Source organism: Lytechinus pictus, chromosome 11 (genome assembly GCF_037042905.1).
Source record: "Lytechinus pictus isolate F3 Inbred chromosome 11, Lp3.0, whole genome shotgun sequence".
Lineage (NCBI taxonomy): Eukaryota > Metazoa > Echinodermata > Echinoidea > Temnopleuroida > Toxopneustidae > Lytechinus > Lytechinus pictus.
In genome coordinates, this window is record NC_087255.1 from 3,760,895 (window position 1) to 3,784,068 (window position 23,174).

The 23,174-nt window shown below is 37.1% G+C and overlaps 1 protein-coding gene across 2 annotated transcripts in view; it reads left to right on the forward strand.

The window, feature by feature from the left end:
- The window catches only part of LOC129270707 (histone-lysine N-methyltransferase, H3 lysine-79 specific-like), a 47,931-nt gene that overhangs the window by 18,944 nt on the left and 5,813 nt on the right, over positions 1 to 23,174 (forward strand). Inside the window, exons 12-21 of one of the 2 annotated variants that reach the window (XM_064106442.1) lie at positions 323 to 544; positions 1,485 to 1,550; positions 2,104 to 2,178; positions 6,836 to 6,992; positions 7,259 to 7,402; positions 10,789 to 10,880; positions 11,582 to 11,821; positions 13,286 to 13,438; positions 14,038 to 15,313; positions 19,964 to 21,688. In XM_064106442.1, the coding sequence (XP_063962512.1) occupies positions 323 to 544; positions 1,485 to 1,550; positions 2,104 to 2,178; positions 6,836 to 6,992; positions 7,259 to 7,402; positions 10,789 to 10,880; positions 11,582 to 11,821; positions 13,286 to 13,438; positions 14,038 to 15,313; positions 19,964 to 21,681 (4,143 nt within the window). In that variant the 3' untranslated portion in view covers positions 21,682 to 21,688. The remainder of the gene's footprint in view (positions 1 to 322; positions 545 to 1,484; positions 1,551 to 2,103; positions 2,179 to 6,835; positions 6,993 to 7,258; positions 7,403 to 10,788; positions 10,881 to 11,581; positions 11,822 to 13,285; positions 13,439 to 14,037; positions 15,314 to 19,963; positions 21,689 to 23,174) is intronic. The other variant, XM_064106443.1, reaches the window with a different exon arrangement.

Genomic DNA, 23,174 nt, shown 5'->3' on the forward strand with positions numbered 1-23,174 from the left:
CATTTACAGTAGGGAATATTATCATTCTCTGTTTATGAATTCATAAGGGAATACTTTAAAATCAGGAATTAAATGAATGTCTTCTGTCTGTATTTTATTACAGAAATCTTGAAGAAATTCATTACTTGAAGAGAATCAGCTCGATATTAGTTGACAAGATTTCTGTTGAAACTTTGCTGTTGTATTCCAAAGATGAATCTGCTTCCTCGATTATCAATCTAGGAATATTCATCAAGGATTAGCCATCTTGATGGATTCCAATCATCAATGCTAATATCAGGACCTAATATTACTATTGCCTCTTGTGAAAATCCAATTACAGGAAGAATACTACAAAAGCTGCGTTAGAGCAAAGCGCCCTAGGCGCAGTAACGTTGACTACCTCGCTTCGAGATCCCTCGATCTCGGTAAGACGTCGAGCGACAGCGACTCGGCGGTCTATGGACCAACCACCCGTCGTCAGTGGTCAGAATGGATTGCTAATCGAGATGGAATGAAGGAGAACTACGATGACCTGATGGATGATAGTGAGAAAATGGATATGGTAAGAAACGTTTTTAAGTCAATACGATAATACCGTTTCTTTCGCCTATTTGTAGTTCATTTTATTTCAAGGTAGAACAAGATTTTATTCATGGTTGATAAAACATCTCAATTTCTGATTAAAAAACTACTGTCTTGCATTATTTTCTTTCAATTTTGTAAAAAAATAGAATTTGATATTTTTTTATTTAAAGGGGAATGAAACCTTTGGAAAAAGTAGGCTTGTGTCGAAACAGAAAAATCAAAGAATAAGAACAAAGAAAGTTTGAGAAAAATTGGACAAATAAAAAGAAAGTTATGAGCATTTGAATATTGCAATCACTAATGCCATGGAGATCCTGCCATGGAGATCCTCCCATTGGCAATGCAACAGGGATGAGTGATGTCACTTGTGAACAACTTTCCCTTTGATGGACTATAAAATACCCTCAAAATGTCTCTCTTTTTGCTTTTCTTATGGTGATACAAGCTGTTTATCCATGATGTATTCATTTAAAATCTGTATTACATGCCCTCCTATAGAAAGAACACATGATCTACTGATAGATATGATAAAAGAGGCAGTTTATGTGAAATATACACTAAAGTAATGGGGAGAGTTGTTCACAAGTGACATCACACATCTTTTTCGCATTGCCAATATGATGATCTCCATAGCATTAGTGATCGCAATATTCAAATGCTCATAACTTTCTCATTATTTGTCCGATTTTTCTCAAACTTTCGTTGATCTGTTTCTTTAATTTTTCTGTTTTCACACAAGCTATCTTGTTTGAAAGGTTTCATTCTCCTTAAAGTCTTTCTCAACTCCTTTTATTTTGTCCAGTCGTACCAGTACCAATTCAGTCGCACCATCCGTTTTTATTGACTGCTTGTGGTGATAAGTCAAATCTAAAAAAGTAATATTTTCTTTGTGTGTCTTAAATTTGCTTATCATTCAGGATTCAGACGTTTCATCCCAAGCTTCGAGAAGAAAAAGACGTAGGAATAAAGACAGCTCTGGAACGGTAATTTTCATTTATTCAGAATGTCACGAAAAGGCCTTATTATTGAAAGAGTTACAAGTTATTGTATTGGTTGAACATTGATGTGAGATTATTCGAACTGCTTATTTTAAGAGGCCTCCATGTAGATAGGTGATATTACTCATTAATCATCTCCATTACGTATGCCACTGTTATTGATGCTAAAGCAGAGAATTATAACCTTTTTTCAAAGCAAACATGTAATCAAAAAGGGTAATGAGGGTTTGTCAACTGGCAGTTTGAAAATAGTCCTTTGAATATGTTTTTTTTTATCAACTGAAAGAAGTGGCTTTATTTTGATTTGCTTTTAATTTATTTCATTTCCATTGAATGTGGTCCCTTCATTTTAGACTGCATGAACATTGCTTCCGAAGTTTGAAAACGAAAGGTTGGAAAATGTTGGAGTGGTGACATTTTGTTTGAAATGTATTCATCCTTATTGAAATATTTGTAAGCATTGCATTGTTTGTGTTTTGAGAACTTGTTGATTTCATGAACTCCAGAGATCCATTTTATTTTCTTTCCCTTAAACTAGGAAACTCCAAAGCCCCCACCGCATAAACCAGCTAAACAAAAGACTATCAAAATACCTAAGAAAGAAGAAAAGAAGGTCAGAGAGATTCGATTATGTGTGTTTCATTCTTTCAACTTTCATTTTAACTGGATTTTCCATTTCGTTTTTTGTCTAACACCAAATTTCATTACTATTACCTCCATACTGGCGTGTGAGTTTGGAAACCTAATTCTTAAATTTAAATTTTTATTGACACTTTGCCATTCATTCTGTACTTAATATTCAAATGTCTTTATGAGACGGATTAAAGTTTTTAAAAAAAAAGTATCTTGTGTTGGTAGTCCTGAAGCACTTAAATTCTAAATGTTGACAATGGGTCTGAATTTCAAGTAATTTTTCCATCCATTTATTTTTTATCGTATTATTATTTTTTTTTCGTGTGTGTGTTTCAATTTCATTTGTTTGATTGATGATTAATATTGAAATTACTGTTTCCTGAACCTTTATCATCTTTTTGCAACTAATCTTTTTTTTCTTGAATGCCATTGTTCCTAACAATTTTTGATGATTTCACTGTTTAATAATATAAAGTCTACGCTATAATTATTATATCTTTGCACATGTTTTGTGCTTGAATACCAGCAATATATTCTATCATTATGAAATAATATGATTAAGATGAAATGAAAAGGGATTATTTTTACCTTTATTCAATTTTGTTTAGAATGAATTATTGCTTATATTCATTGAATAAACATGATAAAAGAGCTGATGATATGAAAAGACAAACATTGTTAACTGACTGTTTGGGGTAACACTAGGAAAGGGAAAAAGTATTCTTTAACACTTCTTAAACGGGACAAATTTTGTCACTACGCCATTGCGTTTTTTTTACTGTGCCATTTGCTGACTTTTATTTTCAAGTCTTGTGCATCTTTTGAGACCAAATTTACGCCGCCCGGGTACGCGGTTCCGAAATTACTCAACATTTTGTAAATGCATTTCAGACCCAAAATTGTTCAAAAACATGATTCTGTGTACTAAGTCAAGGCAATTTGTGTTTTTTTCTATCAAATATCATAAATGTATGATTATTTTTACTTTTGTTGGCTTAAATTAATTTATTTTATTTATGATCGCAAAAGGGTCCCCGACGAAGATCGTCGTAAAAAACAATATAAAAAAAAAGGTTTAAAAAAGAAATACAGAAGTATTAAAAAAAAACAGTAAGATACATAGGAAATTAATTATTTTTCAGCAATTGTTTTGGAAATTTTTGTTAGAAATGTAAAAAAGGATATTTTCACCAAAAAAAATTAACATTCTACTAGCTATAGAAAGTGAGTTAAAGGCAAAAACATGCACCAAAAAGCTAAATTAGGGCAAATTTCTTATGCTTATTTGCATAATTAATAAAAAAAAATATAAGCAATTAATTTTTTGTTAATTTTTCTATACAGTCTTGTGGTTTACATCCGGCTCTACGAGCGTGCAAATTTTCACGGTGATCGCGCAATCATCGGGAGAGATCTGGGGGGGGGGGTACAAATTGACTCCCCTCCCCAGTATATGTTGGTCTGAAATAGCCCAGTTAAGATAGGTTTAACCCTAAGAAGACTGGGGGGGGGGCTGATTCAGCCCCCCTCCCCTCTACATTTTTCGCGATTAATCTACCGCTCGAAATTTTTTTACCGCGTCGCTCGCTGACTTGTTACTTTCAAGTCTCGCGCAACTTTTGAGACCAAAATTGTGACCCCTGGGTACACGGTTCCGAAATTACGCAACATTTCGTAAGTGCATGCAGACCCAAAATTACTCAAAAACGCGAATTTGTGTACAAATCCAATGCAAATAGTGTTTTTAGCCAAATTTCATAAATGGTTCATTATTTTTCCTTTTACTGCTTAAAATCAATTAATTTTATCGTGTTAATGGTCAAAATAAAGTCCCCAACAATTTCCATTGAAAAAACAATAAAAAACAAAAAAAGTCGAAAAACAGAGAAATACATAAGAAATTTAGAAAACAATAGAATACATAAGAAAATAAATGTTTTTTTGAAATTTTTGAAAAATAAATTTGATCAGATGCCTATCTAGAGTATGTGAAACAAAAATTAGCATTTTAGGGGCATTATTTTATTAATTAGAGCAAACTTATGATTTTACGCATGAATTAGCATAATTAATGAGCAATGAGATTTTTTCACAGAATTTGATATTATTAACCGTATTAGACATCTGAGCAGGGCAACTTTGAAACATTGTTGCCTGCTTAAGACTGGGATCAAATGGCCGGTCAATAAAATTCCAATTGTTTATCCACGGGCCCAATTTATTGCCCGCTCAGGAAAGTCAATGAGAAAATGCGTGGAAATGTAGCGGGCAATAAAAGGCATCGCTGTCATCCGGGTATTGTACGCGTTTTGTACGCGTCCTTGAACCGCGCAGTGCTATACGTCATAATGGTAATCAAGTTGAGACAACGCTGGATACTGCGTCCCTAGGCCAGGGACGCGTCATTTCAATTACGTCACAATGGTAAAGTTCAGAGGCCCAGTCTGCTCAACATGAGAAACTAGATTCTCACTCTAAAAATTTGAAATATCTAAATTTTAACGATTTTTGCTCTAGATGTCTGATTTGGTTAATAATAGCAATATTGACTGGCCTTGGGGCGAAAGGACATATATCGCCCTCACTACATTGATATCACCCTCGTCTACGACTCGGGCGATATAAATCTAGTTTGGGCGATATATGTCGTATCGCCCCGAGGCCAGTCAATATTGCTTTATTATTAACCGTATCAGACAACTGAGCAGGGCAACTTTGATACATTGTTGCCTGGGATCAAATGGCCGGTCAATAAATTTCCAAATGTTTATCCACGGGCCCAATTTATTGCCCGCTCAGGAAAGTCAATGAGAAAATGCGTGGAAATGTAGCGGGCAATAAAGCAGAGCTAAGATCCGGGTATTCTACACGTTTTTGTACGCGTCCTTGAACCGCGCAGTGCTATACGTCATAATGGTAATCAAGTTGAGACAACGCTGGATACTGCGTCCCTAGGCCAGGGTCACGTCATTTCAATTACGTCACAATGGTAAAGTTCAGAGGCCCAGTCTGCTCAACATGAGAAACTAGATTCTCACTCTAAAAATTTGAAATATCTAAATTTTAACGATTTTTGCTCTAGATGTCTGATTTGGTTAATAGTAGCAATATTTACTGGCCTGGGGGCGAAAGGACATATATCGCCCTCACTAAACCTAGAACCTATTTGTTGATCCAGATAGTGGCAAATTCGACATGAAAGCCCAGCATACTATGGTACACTTTCGTGAATGTGGTTTGTGTTTTCAATTTTTCATGTGTAAAATTGTATACCAGTATTCAATGAAGTCAGTATTCAACAGCTGATGAAATGATGTACTCTTCTATGAATATGGGCGTTGTGTTCTAATTTGATATGTTTTGGACTTAACCTTGCATGCCACAATGTCAATTCAACTAATACAACATCAGATGTCAGATTGTGTCATCTGTCCACTAATCTTGAGGAAATTTTGGACAGAGTTCATAGTTTTAAATTGTTTGAAATAAATTTTGCGCAATCCAAAATGTATATTTATTTCCTTCCTTACCTTTGGTTTGCTGCTAAAACCTTGAATCTCTAAATTGATTTTTTTTTTAGGACAGCTCAGAAAGAGCTGGTTTAGAATTATGACAAAGTGAGGACAACCTCAATCGCCTAAAAACGGTCTTGGAATTGCTCTAGAAAACACTTTTCATGAAAAGAAATTTTTCACTTATGTCATTGGTCTAATAATAAATCAATTTCTGAGCTATCCTCCAAATCCTATATTTTGAGACACAAGGTGTTTAACAGCCCACTGATAATTTTTTTTTCTATTCAAATTGCATTTTGCATTTTGCAAAATTTTGTTTTGCATGTTCTCATTCCATAATTTCCACTTTGTTCTGCATTAGAAAGACTTCATAGACCATCCTTAGCAAGTCATTCTTCGAAATATTGTTGGTTCATGTAGGTTTATCTATGTGGTCTAGTGGTTCTGACTCTCATCTTTCAATAGACCTTATGCATATGACATCATAATCTCATAGCGCCCTCCCTCAGAGGATATAGGAATATGTGTAAACAGAGTTGTCAGAGATGCGCCAGCAGCAGATCACCACTGCACGCAAGGCAATGGCTTCAGCCTCTGAGATGACGTCAATGCCTAAGGTCTATTGTAGGGTCATGGGTTCGATTCCTAGTAATGGAGTGTTTACCTTCTGCAAGAAATGTACCCGCATTGTGCTGCATTCTACCCAGGGGGATTAATGGTAACCTGGCAGAATTAATTCCATGAATGCACTAAGTGCTGGAAACAGCCTTTCGAGTTAAATCTTGGGTGATAATAATAGTGTGGTCAAAATAGATAATCCCAGATAGCGAATTGGCTCAGTTGGTAAAGTGTCTGCCTGTCGAATGAGAGGCTGTGGGTTCAAGTCCCGGGGTGGATGACTGAAGCCTGCGTTTTATGTACAAACGTGTCCCCTCTGTTCAATCGATTCAGGCCATATTACAGAGGAAAACACTCTATGAACACGGACACATGACTCCTGATTGTAAGGCAAGGGTCAGAAGAACTACACCACAACAGCTTCCTCTGTAGGTCATATCCAGATAGATGGCGCTATACAAATGTATATTTATTATTATGTTCCATTCTGTTATGTACATGTAGGACTCTTCATTAAGAGGAAGGGGCAGACCAAAGAAGTCAGAGAATGTAATGAGTCGTAGGGCTAGGGATGAACTCAAGAAATCGGCTCTAATAGGAATGGATCTGCTGCATCAACATACAGTCTCACTCAGTCAGTCACCCCCTGATAAGAGTAATGGTAAGTCATTTGATCAAATGTACTCTGTGTACATTTGGTTTATAATCATTATTACTGCTGATACTATACTGTGTGTCATATTGCAGCATACATGTAATAGCAAGGTTGATTGATATGCCTGAAGATGTAGACCTTAGCCTTTCCCAGACTTTACTTCATATCACGGTATAAATTCAGTCTTAAATGTATGTTAGTAACTTATCTACAATTCATTTCGTTCCCCGTATTTCATGACGTAAAGCTTTTATTTGCACGTTTTGTTGCAGGTATGTTGAATAACCTTGGCATGTCCTTCAACCTAGCTAGTATGGTGACGCCCGTCAAGGAGAAATCCAGGCCTAAATCAAGAGAAAGAAAACCCAGTCATCGTCAGAAGAAAGACCTTGAAGCATCCATTCAGTGGCTTGTTGGTGAGTCCTGGGGCCCGTTTCATGATAAGTTGAAATTACTGTAACTTGGCCATGATGGTACAGTTATAATAGTTGGAACTCTTTGTGAAACATGCCCAAAGACAATTGAATTTAATTCATTTTTTTATCAGATGTTGCAATATAAAATGTACAAAGATTAGAAACGGGCTGCACCTCAAAATGTTTGCTTGGTGCTCCCTTACAGAAAACAACAAAAATGAGTAAATTACTTCGAACGTGGACACATGAGACAGTTATAATACTGAAAAAGATAAGGTACACGGCGTACAATCAGCGAAATGGATGCATTGATTCTGTATAATATGTATTAAGTAAACAAAATGCCTTTCAAACTGAAAAAAAAGGATAATAAAATGTATGATAGGAATATATTTCAAAATGGAAGTAACTACTGTACGGCAAGTGGGCATAAGGAGAGATTTCTTGAGGCTTCTTTTCAATCCAGTAAATCGTAAAAGTTTTTTTGAGTCATTGATGGATTTCCAAACATTTATACAATTTCGTACACTATGCGATTCTGTCCTCCCATGTAGGGGACTTTCCGGATTGGTCTCTTCTTTTTAGTTTATATAAAATATTATGATGCTGTCGTTTGATCATGGCTCAAGCATTTCACAAACTGAAGTGAGAATGGAGAAAATAACGGTCGAACATAGAAAAAAAGAGTGATTATTAGACCCTAAATAGACTGGGCTTATTTTGACACCTAAGAATACTGAGGGGGACCCCCCCCCCCTTATGATCTTGGCCGTCGATCGCGACGAAAATTGGGAGGCACGTTACCCATGGCAAATTCTGCGAAAAATCTTATTGCTAATTAATTATGCTAATTTATGCGTAAAATAAAACCTTTGCTCTAATTAACTAAATAATGCCCCTTGAATGCTAATTTTTGGTACACAGACTCTTCATAAAACTCGGATCAAATGTACTTTGAAACAATTACAATATCAAATTTATTTACTTATGTATTTTATTGTTTTTTAATGGAAATTGTCATGGACTTTATTTTGACCATAAATGAGATGGAAGTAATTGATTTTAATCAGTAAAAGGAAAAATAATGATACATTTATTAATTATAAAAATTTGATTTTTACACAAATTCACATTTTGGGCCTGCATGCACTCACGAAATGTTGCGTAATATCGGAATCGCGTACCTGGGGGTCGCAATTTTGGGGCGGTATTCTGAACATTGTCTTTTCTCCATATTTTATCTTTTCTCAGAGATATGACAAAATCGGTATTCTGGTGGATGTCATAACTTTTGTCACAAAAATTGTCATAAATTTTGTGTCTTCTCTTTAGCGCGCACCAAAAATACGTGGCTTTAAATGCGCGTAATCCTTTTATACAAGCAAAAGATATGACAAAAGTTATGACAGGGGGTAGCAGTCATAAATTTTGTCATATCTTTAGTACTAAATATCCCGATATCCTGCCGACTGAATGTCAAGCATATAATGCTATTATTTAGATTAGATCGTGGTATTAGTTTCACTCATCATCCATGACAATTTTCAAAATAATTTTTTTCATGCTAAAACTAGTTAGGCCCTACATATTAATTCCTCCTTTTTTTCTCTGTTTTCCTTCTTTTTCTACTTCTCTAAAATCCTTCACAGCTCCCTGTCTCTCTTTGTAATTATTAAAGCGCATCAATATTCGCGTAGTTGCGCGATGCCAGCAACTGTATTGGTGATACGCCCTACCTGTCATGGGGCCTTCCTATTGGCTAGAAGGGTTCCCAATGGGAACTTACGATGATTTTGATTGGATTGCTTCCGAAAATATGGGCGGGAACTTTGAGAGATATGACAGGGAAAAGACAATGTTCAGAATACCGATTTGTGACAATCATAGCGGTGTCACATCTTGGAGAGAAATGACAAAATTTATGACAAAAGTTATGACTGTGTTCCAGAATACCACTCTTGGTCTCTAAAGTTGCGCGAGACTTGAAAGTAAAAAGTCAGCGAGCGAAAGATTTGCACAGCAGAATTATCGCCAAAAATGTTGAGGGGGGGGGGCTGAATCAGAACCCCCCCCCCTGTCTTCTTAGGGTTAACCCTGATTCTCCCGGGGGGGGGGGCCATTATGGCCCCCCCTCGACAATTTTTGCGATATATCTGCTGCGCAATTTTTTGACCTCGCCGCTCACTGACTTTTTACTTTCAAGTCTCGCGCAAATTTTGAGACCAAATTTGTGACGCCCGGGTACGCGGTTACGACATTACGCAACATTATGTAAGTGCATGTCAGACCCAAAATTGCTCATAAACGTGATTTCATGTACAAATCCAATGTAAATAGTGTATTTGGCCAAAATTCATAAATGTATCATTATTTCTACTTTTAATGATTAAACTTAATTAATTTTGCCTTGTTTATAATCAGAATTAAGTCTGGAACGATTTCCATCGAAAAAACAATAAAAAACAAAAAGTAAAAAAACTAAGAAATACATAAGAAATTTAAAAAGCAATAAAATACATAAGAAATCGGTCTTGGTACCAGAATTTTTTTCATTCACAATTGTTAGGAATGCTATAAAGAATATTTTCACCAAAAAATAGCATTCTAGGAGCTTTATTTAGTGAATCAGAGCAAAAAGTATGATTTCATGAATAAATTAGCATAATTAATTCATATAAAATAAAAATATATGAATTCGGTGAAATTTACCAATGTAACTGCGTAGATTACGTCATTCTCTACCATCATGCAAATTTTCGTTGTGATCGCGCAATCCACGGCTGAGATCTTAAGGGGGGGCCATAATGCCCCCCCCCCCCCCGGGAATGACAAGAATCAAAATACCCCGGGAGATTGAGGGTTAAAACAAATACAAAGGGCCTGTTGCATAAAAGTTACCATTATGGTAACTTTGCCATCCAATGGTTAATTTAATGGAATTTTTGATTGGCTGATGAGCGTTGCTACCATAGTTGCTACCTTTTATGCAATGGGGCCAAGGTGTGATAACAGTCCAGAAATTGGTTTGAAAAAGAACCCAATAAAAGGACCACTTAAGTGTTTGTATGCATAAATGAAAACAAGAAATATTATGTGCCGAAAGATTCTGGTATAAAATATCTTATTGCTGATAAATTGTCGTAATAAGTATTACATTCCAGCATTCTGGACAATTTGAGGGATTACACAGAACCTTGGTCTTGTAACGTTAAAGATGCAATTAATTGTAAAATTAAGCATAACTGGAAATCTATGACAAAAAGTTACAATCATTCGTAGATATCTCTTTATGTTACACCCCCTTGTCTCTTCACTTCATTCAGTTATTATTTTCATTTATTGCTAATGTTTTATTCGAAATTCTTAAATTCCTCTTTTTTCCCTAGACGACTATAAGATGCAATTGCTGCAATTTCTATCTTACATGAAAACACCTCAATACACCGACCTCGTGAGGAAACAGCTGGAAGAAGAAAGGGTCAGTAACAATGATTGAATTTCATTGTATTATATATTCTAAATATTCTTTATACATTCCCAGAGAAGTATGAACTATTTTAGTGTCAAATGATTTAATAAACTGGATGTGTACTGTAAGGGATTTGTGCCCCAATTGACTCTCCATAGTTAAACCACAACTTTAAACCAGGGGGCCATTTCATAAAGATGTTCATAAGTTAAGAGTGACTTTAAGAACGACCGGTGATCCTTTCTTGTGGTAAATGGTATTTACCATTTAATGTTAATTGGTGATTATTTAGCGCATAAGAAAAGTTCACCAGTCGCTCTTAACTTACAGCTTTATGAAACACCCACCTTGGTTCAATTTTAACCTGAGTTCAGAATATGGGCCATAGTGTATATATTTTTAATAGTTGATGGAACCCAAACCTGTGATATATAAACATGTGGTAGCTACACCCAGTTTCACTGTATATATTTTTCTTTTCCTTCTAATTGAGCATTGGAAGTAACTTCCAATCAATCGCACGTCAAATTTGGTTTCAATACCAATCATAAGTCTAGCAATTAATTGCTAATGTGTGCTCGATTGCCAGTCTGCTTCTTACAAAGAGTAGTAAAGGTCCATTCGTTCTAGCTAAAATTGGTACGTCACTTGTAAACTTGCATCAGAAATTTGCAATTAATTGCAAATATTTTCTCGCAACACCTCTTTAGTTATACCATGAAGAGCTGAACCTTAAGCGTGGCCTCCTGGAGGATCAGATATCAGTGCTGTCCAAGGAAGGTGTAAGACTACTAAACCTACAGCTTGACAAGCTCGGCATACAAGCCAAGTCACCGTCAGAGCTGGTAGCCAAGTCTAGGGAGATCGTAGGCAAGCATCGGGAGCTCCAGGAGAAGTACCAATCCCTGACAGCCAACATGCAGGTCCTTGAAGCAGATAATAGGAAACTGGTGAGTGGCAATTGTCTTCTAGTTTATCAAGTGATTGAGAGTGTTGAGAGCTTGGCATCTTACCAATTTTTGCCTGCTAATCACAGACCGGCACGTATCCAGCATCAGATCCTACAAATCATTTCATGGGCCACACAGACCTGCCAACCAGTACGTTTTAGCAGTATTTAGTACGTTTTTGCAACCAAAATACGGGAGTACTATTTTTCTTTGAAAAATACGTTTTTTGTAAAAAAAAAATAATAATAATAATAATAATCTCTATATGTCTCTATTTCATAAAACGTACACAAATATGGTTATTAGATCAATGTAATTTCAGGTAACTTTTTTTTTTTTTTTCAATCATTTTGTTAAAACCAGGGTGAAGATATACACATGTTAATGTTTTTTTTTCATCTGCAAGAGCAGTGCGCATTTTAGCTTGCATGCAGCTTGAGCGCCGCGATGAGCGAGTGCGCCAAGCATTTTATTATGAAATACACTTTTTTGGGGGAAAATACATTTTTTTTAAATCACAGAATACAGTTTTTCATTCCCAGAGGTTGGCAGGTCTGGCCACATTGTCTGGGGACACTAGTGACGTTATTATGCTCGTTCATGGGCCCATAGAGACCTTTGTCATAGTTGGTGCTGGATATGCTATTGACAAGAAAAGTGGATGGAGGTAGGAGTGACATGGAGAGGCGAGAAAGTGGAAGGTTGGAAAGTACAGTATTCTTTTCTGAAAAAGACTAGTCCTTAAAAGGACTTACAAACCAGAAAATTTGAGGGGCTTGAGTAGTTGGAAGGATGAGAGAAGGCTGGCTTGAGCTGGAAAAGTAGGAGTAGGAGAGAAGACTCTACATTTTGTGCAGGTTGACTGTCCGTCTATAGGATCATCTGATTTACCTGCTAGTTTGTGGTATTTCTACTTGATACCTTGTTTTGATCGAGAATTCAGAGAAAAGGTTAGCGTTGCATTAGAAAATCTGCAACAGCACTTCACTTAATGGCTTGGTACAGACATTCACCGGATCAATTAATTGATTCTGAATCAAACAAAAACATTACTCACCATAATATAAGTCAGCTTCCTATATTTCCTTTCACAAATGATTATGATATCAAAGGAATCATCATGCAGCAATCTTAGTAAAGGTGGCAGTAGTGATCCTTACTTTCTCATTTATCGAGTTGTAGAACCTGTATACATTTTTGTATGGAGTTGATATTCTTTATGCTCCTAAATTGGAGAGTCCACATTCTTTAACCTTAAAAGGACTAGGGGGGGGGGGTATGATGCCCCCGCTTCCTCAGTTCTCAATACCTCTCAAATAGCCCAGTCCTTTTAGCGTTAAGGCTACTTTCTCTTCTTTTCCTGATCCCTCATTCTCCTATTATGCAGTGTAATAAAACTCTATCCAAGAATATTTAGACTTTTTTAGAAAGAAAATAAATTAACGATGTCGGAATCCATTTCAGGTGGAGACTCGTAATCAAGAGGTTGTTACCCAGCTTCTTGGTCATAGTGGAAAGTGGGATAACAGTGACAGTGCTAGTAATGCCAAGGCTGCATCCCTCATCACAGAGCAGATCATTCAGGAGTTCAGTAATCAACAAGAACTCAAAAGACAGGTAAGATCACAGAAAGATTAGACCAGGGGCCTGTTTCATAAATCTTTTCATTATAACAAATTAACAGTTAAAAGGTACTGAAATCCTTCAATCTGATTGGCTGATATAAATTTTGTATTTGTTAATATAACAAAGTCTTTGTGATACAGGGCCCTGGGAGCATGTTCCGTCAAGAGATATAACTAGAGTAAATTTGACATTATTTTACTGTGGAATGTTTGTTTATGATTGGCTAAAGAGCCATGCTACCATGGTAGTTGCCAAAACGACGAAGTTACCATAATTAATAGTTATGATATTGTTATTAGCTGGATTTAAAAAGCACTCTTTTACCCCGGCTTTTGCTGGGGTAATAATGGTTCCAAATGCAATGGAGACCTGTATGAAGCCAACAACATCATCTTATGTTTTTAATTTGAAGAAAGAAAATATCCATAAAATATTTACATCCAGCCCCTTGTATGTATGTCCTTCCTCAATTTATTTGTCACTGTTTTATAATTTGCTTAAAAAGGATTGATATTCTCAAGTTATTAGGGATGGTGGATGTAGAAAAATAATTGTTCAATGGAATTGCAATTTTTCTATCTCATGATTAGGTTCAAAAGTTGGAATTTGAAGTGACAGCACTGGAGAAGATCAGTGAAACTACAAAGAAACCAGAAAAAGCAACCAAGAAAAAGCGTCGCAATAAAGCCTCTGAGAAGAGTCGCAAGATCAAGGACATTGTCGGACCACCTGTTTCACCTCCAGCAATAAAGGAGGATGCTCTAAAACATGAGAGACTATCTGGGAGTTACTCAAGCAGTCTAGGATTGTCAAAATCCTGGCCCTGTGAGGGTACAACAGGAACTTACAAATCACCTAGAGCTGTCCAAGGTGGGACAGTGGAAGGTGAACATCCCCACATGTCTCCTGGCAAAGTGGCATTACAAAGGAAATTATCGAATACCATAGAAAGCAGTCCAATGGCAATGAAGGAAGACAGAGGGAAGGAGTTTGCAAGTGATGTTGGACAATTGATGCTGACTGCCCACAAGCAGATGCAGCAGACACAGAAGGGTTACCCTGGCAAAGTTGAACCGGTGCATTCCTCTGCACTGCATGTTGTGACAAGCACAGTAGCGGGTCTCCAGGAAGGTCAGATGCTGCAGCACACATCTATGGCGTCTCTAGGAAACAGGGATGGAGTTCCCACAGCTACATCAAGTGCTGGAGTGCACCACCTGTTACAATCTTGCATGATGAGTCCACTAGATATGAAGCATTCAGGACTCTATGGCTTCTTGCCTGCAGCCCAAGTCAGTAAGGTCATCAACAGTTCCTTAGACACAGGTGAACCTCCCCTTAGTCCTCAGAATGTGACACTATATCCTCCTGCATCAGGACATCCACCAGATCCTAGACAGGATCTGACGGCAAGTAGTAAGGTAGATACCACTACCCTATCATCCCTTGCCATGAGTCACGCTGCTCTTAACAGAAATGCCGCTGATGTTGACAGTGGAAGAAGTTCTGATGCATCCTCCTCTAAAGAAGAACTCACCAAGATATCCTCTGCCATTGAGGCAGCAAGTACCCCCACCTCAACATCCTCCAAGAAAACGGATACTAGTAAGACTAAGAAGAATCGAAAGCGCCCTGTCCCCACCTCTACCGCAGAGCAAACTATCCCTTCAAAGGTGACAGCAGCAACGGACAAACCCAATCAGGCAGGACAAGTGGGTGGAGCCCTTACTGAGACACAGGACATTATTACCATGGTTACTAATGTTAACCAACCTCTAAAGATTAGTGCAATCCCATCCCCTGAAGGAGCCATGGCTGGGCAGACGGGTAGAGAGAGTGTCCCTATGACTCAAACAGAGAATTCAGGTGAGATAAAAAAAATTGTATGGACAACATTAACATTTTTCCCCATTCAACAAAATTGCTTATTGCACAAAACTTGATTCTTGTTGTCAGCAATAACCAGAAGTTTCCTGGATTTAGCTCTTAAAGGACAAGTCCACCTCAACAAAAAGTTGATTTGAATAAAAAAATGAAAATTTCAACAAGCATAACACTGAAAATTTCATCAAAATCGGATGTAAAATAAGAAAGTTATGACATTTTAAAGTTTCGTTTAATTTCACAAAACAGTTATGTGCACATCCTGGCATGTATGCAAATGAAGAGACTACGACGCCATCCACTCACTATTTCTTTTGTATTTTATTATATGAAATATTCCAATTTTCTCCTCATTGTCAAGTGATATAACGATTGATTCCTCCCTGAACATGTGGAATTAGCATTGTTTGATACTATATGGTTCAGTCAAGTTGGTCCTTATTTTCAAATCTATAAAAACTGAAATATTGTATAATTCAAACAATGAAAGACAAAAGAAATAGTGAGTGATGGACATCATCGACTGAGTCACCTAGTTGTGCATATCACTGTTTTGTAAAAAATAAGCGAAACTTTAAAATGTCATAACTTTCTTATTTTACATGTACATCCGATTTTGATGAAATTTTCAGCACTATGCTAGTTTGATTTTTCTCTATTTATTTAAGTCAGCATTCTCCTGGGGTGGACTTGACCTTTAACATTTACTCGTGTGACCCAATAACTTCCAGTAGCTTGAAGGTAAGAATAGTATACAGCAAGAGGGATAACACAAGTGGCAAGTTTTACAATGATACCTCCTCAAAATGTAAGAAGAGATTGAGATCGCATTGCAAAAGCAGGTGCAACTAGACTAGCGCTAGCTGCAGTATGAGTAGACCTGAAGTTGTTGGGTTACATATCACTGAACAAGAAGTAGAATTTTTTAGTTCAGTGCTTAAACCCTAAAAAGACGAGGGGGGGGGGGCTGATTCAGCCCCCAAAACTTTTTACGAACTAAAAAATTCTACTTCACCTCCCCCCTCCCCTACATTTTGCGCAATAAATCCGCCGTGAAAAAGTTTTTAACCGCGTCGCTCTGACTTTTTACTTTCAAGTCTTGCACAACTTTCAAGATGAAAATTGCAACCCCGGGTATGCGGTTCCGAAATTACACAACATTTTGTAAGTGCATGCAGACCCAAAATTGAATTCGTGTACAAATCCAATGCAAAAAGTGTTATTAGCCAAAATTCATACATGTGTCATTATTTTTCCTTTTACTGATTAAAATCAATTAATTTCATCTTGATTATGGTCAAAATAAAGTCTCTAACAATTTCCATTGAAGAAAAAAAAGAAGTCGAAAAACATACATGTAGGAATACATACGAAATTTCGAAAACAATGAATATACGTAAGAACATAAATTTGATGTTGAAATTTTTTTTAAATCTATTTGATCAGATTCCTATAAAGAATCAGTGGGGCAAAAACTAGCATTTTAGGGGCATTATTAAGTTAATTACATGTAGAGCAAAGTTCTGATTTTACGCACAAATTAGCATAATTAATTACCAGTGAGATTTTTGCTGCGATCGACAGCCGAGATCATAAGCGGGGGGCTGAATCATGCCCCCCTCCCCCGTCTTCTTAGGCGTCGAAGTCGCCCAGTCTATTAAGGGTTAAAGGGATGGTCCAGGTTGGAAATATTTATATCTAAATAAATAAAATAAAATTCATAGAGCAAAAAGCTGAAAATTTCATCAAAATTTGATAATTTTAAAGTTTATCAATATTTTGTGAAAAAAGTTAAATGCACATCGTTATGAATATTCATTAGGTGGGCTAATGATGTCACATCCCCACTTTCCTTTTTCTTATGTTATTACAATGAAATAACAAATGTTTCATTTTTACATACATGTGTAAATGATGTGTCTCCATTATGATGAAATAAGTTGCAGCAATAAATAACTAATGCACTTAATTAGTTGTAAAACCAATTGTTTTAGTTCTTGGTAGAAATATGTTGAATAATCCTGATTTCATATAATAAAATACAAAAAAACAAGTGGGGATATGACATCATCTGCCCACTTAATGAATATTCATAAAGATATGCCTAGAACTGCTTCACCGGAATAATGCAAATCTTAAAATTCAATAACTTCGTTATTTGTTATCCGATTTTGATAAGATTTTCATCATTTTGCTTCGTGAATTTTACTCTATTCATTGAGATATAATTACCTCCAGCCTGGACCATCCCTTTAAGTGAATGGCTTCCATCATTGGTAACTATGATGGTGACATTGTTCTTTAGCAAACCAAATCAAGTTTCCATTAATTGATCAAAAAGTGATAGTTATCCAAATTAAAAGCAACTGGCTATAGTCAAAACTGATATTTTATTTAAAAACAAATTAGGATTTAGCTCAAGGTTAAGCACAAATACTATCGAAGATTTCATATAGATAGGTAAAATGGTTTATTAAAAGATCATTGCAGCCAATGGCCGAATTGTGATCAATTGTATAGACATGTAAGTTATACCATGGTCACATTTGTTCTACGGCGGCCGTACGGCGAGTCGAATACAGCCGTTTTATTAATTTTGATTCAAACCACCTATATGTAGTTTGACAAAAAATGTTAAAACGGCTGTTTTCGACTCGCCGTACGGCCGCCGTAGAACAAATGTGACCATGGTGTTACATATAAAGTTTTCAGACAAAATATCATGACATTTCAAAATTATACAAAAACCTAACAAGCAAATAATGTGGTCATTGGAAATGTCAATAGGGAAAATAAGAAAGTGGTAGTAAGTTCGTGAGAAGGAAGAAAGAAAATAGGAGTCATATACATGTAGGTGCAAGGCAGAAGCTATAGAAGGTGGAAAAAAAAGGAGAGAAAATGAGGAAGCAAAAGCAGAAAGGAGAGAAGGGAGAAAGAAAAAGAGACCACATACAACAAACTTGACACGTACATGTAGGAGTGTGACAAATGTAGATCAATACCTTGCCAAAGGATGTTGGTGTTGCAGTGGGATTCAGAACCTGAATGTTGTGATCGACATGCATAGTCCAATGACATTCATCAACTTGATCTTGACACCTCTACAGCTGAAGAGAATTATTTTATAGGTGTGTTAAGTTCTTGGAAATAGACACTTATCAGATGAAAAACGAGTCTCACAATTGAAATGTCTACACAGATTGAATGACAGCTGATCAAATTTAGAGGGATGACAACTGTTTTTTTTTCATCAAAATAACAGAAATCCTCCAGCACTTCCATTAAAGTTCAAGGCCCTGTTCCATAAAGTGGCTACCGTGGTAACAATGCATATTACCAGCCAATCAAAGTTCAAGATTTCTTGAAAGTTACGATTGGATGGCAGTTACCATATCATAGTATATACAAATAACACACAAAAACCAAGTATGATGGTGGGAAGGCAGTCCTTGCAGAGTTTGTTTAGATAGGTACCATAAGTGTGCAAAGCTGATTAGTTGAGTATCCAGTGTGCACCAACTGAAGAAAACGAACTTTCACTTACGTTTACACATGAAAGAGGAAATGTTTCTTTTTGCTTTTGTTTTATAAACAGTGACAAAGAAACTGTAACTCTTTAAAAAGTCATATGGTACATTTTTGTGCATCCCTACTCGGTCACAATAACGGCTACAAGAAGTATCAAACGTACAACAAATGATCATCTTGTCTGCTATGATGAATTATGAAATACGTGTTTTAAATTTCCTGTGATATTTTTATATGCATATTTACTTTCTTTCCATTGTAAATTAATGTGTATTCAGGGACTGATTTTCCTGGTATCTCATTGCAATTGCTCCACATTGTTTAACAACTCCTACAGAAATTTCATTGGTGTAGCAATTTTTGCATCCGACTGACAGTCAAGAGAGTATTCTAGTTGTAAGCTTTTATCTTAAAGGAGAATGAAACTCTTGGAGCAAGTTAGCTTTTGTGAAAGCAGAAAAATCAAAGAATAAGATCAACAAAAGTTTGAGTAAAATAGGACTAGCAATAGAAGAGTTATGAGCATTTGAATGTCGAGATCACTAATGCTATGGAGATCCTCCCATTGGCAATGCGACCAAGATCTATGATGTCACAGATGAACAACTCTCCCCTTTTGGACACTGAAAATATATCCCAAAACATCTCTTTTTGCTCATTCTAATCATATGACAAACGATTCATCAATGATATAATGTTGTGAAACCTCTGTACTTGTCATCTCATAAAGAGAACACCTCACCTTGTGATAGACTCTATAAAAGTGAGAATATAAGTGAAATAAGTACTAAAGTAATGAGAGAGTTGTACGTGCGTGACATCACTGATCTTGGTCGCATTGCCAATGGGAGGATCTACATGGCATTAGTGATCTCAATATTCAAATGCTCATAACTTTCTTATTATTCATTCAATCTTCCTCAAACTTTCAACAATATGTTTCTTTGATTTTTGTCTTTGATATGGATTCAGCTGGTTTCAAGGGTTTCATTCTCCTTTAAAGTCAGAAATGCTAATCAAATTTGAGAAGTAAGATTATTCCCTGTATTCATGAAATAATTATTTATTTTTCTTTCTTTGCCCATCTCTCTGAATTAAATCCAGGTGAGAAGTCAAATACAAATTCTGATCCTGAGACCTCCAATGTCAGAGAGTCCCCCAACACCAAGAAACTACAGGCAAACATTAGCAGCAAGATAGATGCCCTTGCAGCTTTCGCTTCATGTCAGCTGGACCGCAGCAAGCAGATCCGCCGTCAGAGTACGGGCAACAGTCCAGGAGATATCCACGGTTCTTGGGACAACCACAATCCTAGTCAGGTTGCTGTTGGTGGCCGGTACATGCCCACGCTGCACGAGTCACAGGCTGGCATCAGACCAGCGGCTACGGGAGGGCCACATGATCTACTTTCTGCGCAACTGAGCAATGCTGGACTGGCTTGTGCTACAGCTTTGCCCGCGGCACCAAACGCCTGGCAGATGGCCTTTATGAACAAGATACAAAGCTCTGAGGAAGGAGGAGCTAATGGTGGAAAAAGTGGCCCCAAGGAGAAGAAACCAGAAGTGAAGAGTGTTAATGAGCCTAAAATGTTCATGAGTGGACATTACACACCAAAAGGCAAAAAGCCTATCCCTGTGAAACTATCTCCCAAACCTCTGGAACCAGACCCCTCTGGCGATGATCTAGTTCCTCCAAAGACTCCTGGAAAGGATTTTGAAGAGGAAAATATTTTTAGTTCGTCTAGTACCAAACAGAGTAGCACTGTCAGTAATGCTAGTAGTAGTTCATCAATAAACACTAAGACAGAGGCAACAACAGTTGTAGCCAAGCGTAATACAGTTCTGCCAGAGGAGGATACCAGTTACTCGGACGTTCAGTTCCACAAGAAATTCTCTCGCAAAGGCAACAGATGGAACTGCAAACCCTCATCTCACAATGTCGCTGGACAAGAAGTGCAAAGTAAGAAACATAGTGCAGTGGGATTATCAGCACAGAAGAAAGAGGGTGAAGGACAGAAGACTGAAGGTCCAAAGAGCAAGACACAGTCCTCGGTACCTACTGTTGTTCTGCAGAGACCTCCTACTCATGATCCTCCTAAAATAGCCATAAAGCAACAACATTCCAGTCATTACCATTCTAAAGGCTCATCAACGCCTGTCTCATCTGCCATGTCAAGTCAGCAAGGACCCAAGTACAGCAGCAGTAGCGGCCATAGCAAGCATGACCCTAACCTTGGACCATTTATCGAGCTGAGGTCCGCAGGCCTGAAGCAGGTTCCCAACCCGCCACCCAGTGGTGCACCCATCACGACCCAACAGACCCTACTGACGACGTCCACTGGCACTCAGCGCTTCACCGGGGGCACGTACTACACGAGCGCTTTGGCATCTTCTGGCATCCATCCAGGAGCAGATCACCTGGACCGTTCCCAGAATCGAGGTAGTGGTAGCCAGTCCCACTCCAGCCTGCAATCATCCACTGAAAGCTACCGGTCTCCCTTCTCCACACCTCCTCCTCCCCCTAGCTCAAGAGGGACCCCATCATCGAGTGACTCCACCCACTCCGAAAGTCATGGATCAATGCGCGCCACGCCCCCATCGCATGGGGGAAGATCCCTCCCCCCTACCATGTCACCCCTACCCAGCTCAGTACCCATCCAAGGAGGATATGCCATGAATGGTGTGATGCCACCGTATGGAGTGAACCAGCAGCCCGGTGATCTAGGCATGCCCACTTATATCCCAAACACTGGGAGTTACATGCCAGCGACCCACTCAAGTCATGGATCAAGCTACCTCATGCAGTATGGAACACCAAGATAGATTTATGGTAAGAATACATCACCAATGTATAGTAAAGGTAAAAGACGGTAGATGCAGCAAACAATTATTTCTTGAGGAACTCTGTAAAATAATTTTTTCTTTTTTTTTAATAATCTTTTATTCTCTTCTCTCATCAAACAAAATTGAACATAGTAAAACATTACATTCATGATCATAAATTAAAAAACGATATCAAATCAAATTACACCATAATTACAAAACTTGGTTTGAACGTACAATTATTGTGATCAACACATCCATACATTTGACAATTCTTAACGAAAATGAAGTAAAACAATGTCATGAATAAATTCTAAATCAATTCAATTTGTTCTCAGAATATCTGATATACATTTTTTTCTATATTCTTTTCTCTTTACATTACACATACATAATATATATGTCTAATTAAAAAACAGTACAACCTAAAATCAAACAAATTATTCACCATTTCTTGATGGTTGTATCACACACACAAAAAAAATCTTGAATCCTGTAAATTATTAAAATACACTAATAAGATTTATGAGAGAAGATTTAATATTCATAATCCTCGGACAACCTCACATCCCACCCCCACCACACTCAACACAGATTCACGTACAAACACCCCCCCCCCCCACACACACACACATACATACATCCACCAAATCAAATGCATTTCATCTGTCCGCATAAGTGCTAAGTTAAGTCAACGAAACAAATGGTTTCGGAATGCCTCGTCATGAAGTGTAAAAATTTTCCCACTTCCTCGTGCCCAGATAATTTTCCACTTGCCTCTGCTATTCTTTTTACCTCCTTTTCATTTTCCAATATTTTTTTCCTAATCTCTTGAGGGGTTGGGGGTCTTCTTTTAGCTTTACTATGCTCAAAGATCATAAATTTGATTAGAAAAATAATATGATTTAGTCATTGTTCCTTCCCTATATTAAAAACCTTAACTCCAATATGAATATCCTTCCAATTAACATTTTCAAATCGACGTAATTTAAATAACCACAGTCTCTCCACAAAGTTTTTATGTATTCACAGGTGAAGAATATGTGCTCATATGTCTCTTCAAATTTACCACAGAACAAACATAGATTGTGTGTCGATAATTTAAATCGAAACAAATATTTTTTAGTATATACAAGTTCATATATAACAATTTAAACTGAAACTCCCTTAACTTGCTATTTAAGGTAGCTATCCTGGGTCTTAAAAATATTGTATCAGTATCTTTTTCGGAAAAGTCATATATTCTTTCAATGTTTTTAACAGCGCATGACCTCTCAGATTTCATGTTTAACTAAGATTTATAGATTTTCTTTGATGTAATATTAGCTAGTGTGTTCACATTTCCATGAATCATAAATTCAAAATTTAAAGCTGTGTCCCTGCATGTATCTGTTTTCTTCAAGAGACATTTCCACGTTGCTGGAATATTTTCATATACTGTGTGGAGATATTCTATCTCATCTTCTTTTAACCCAATCCTCAGGAAGGCTCTA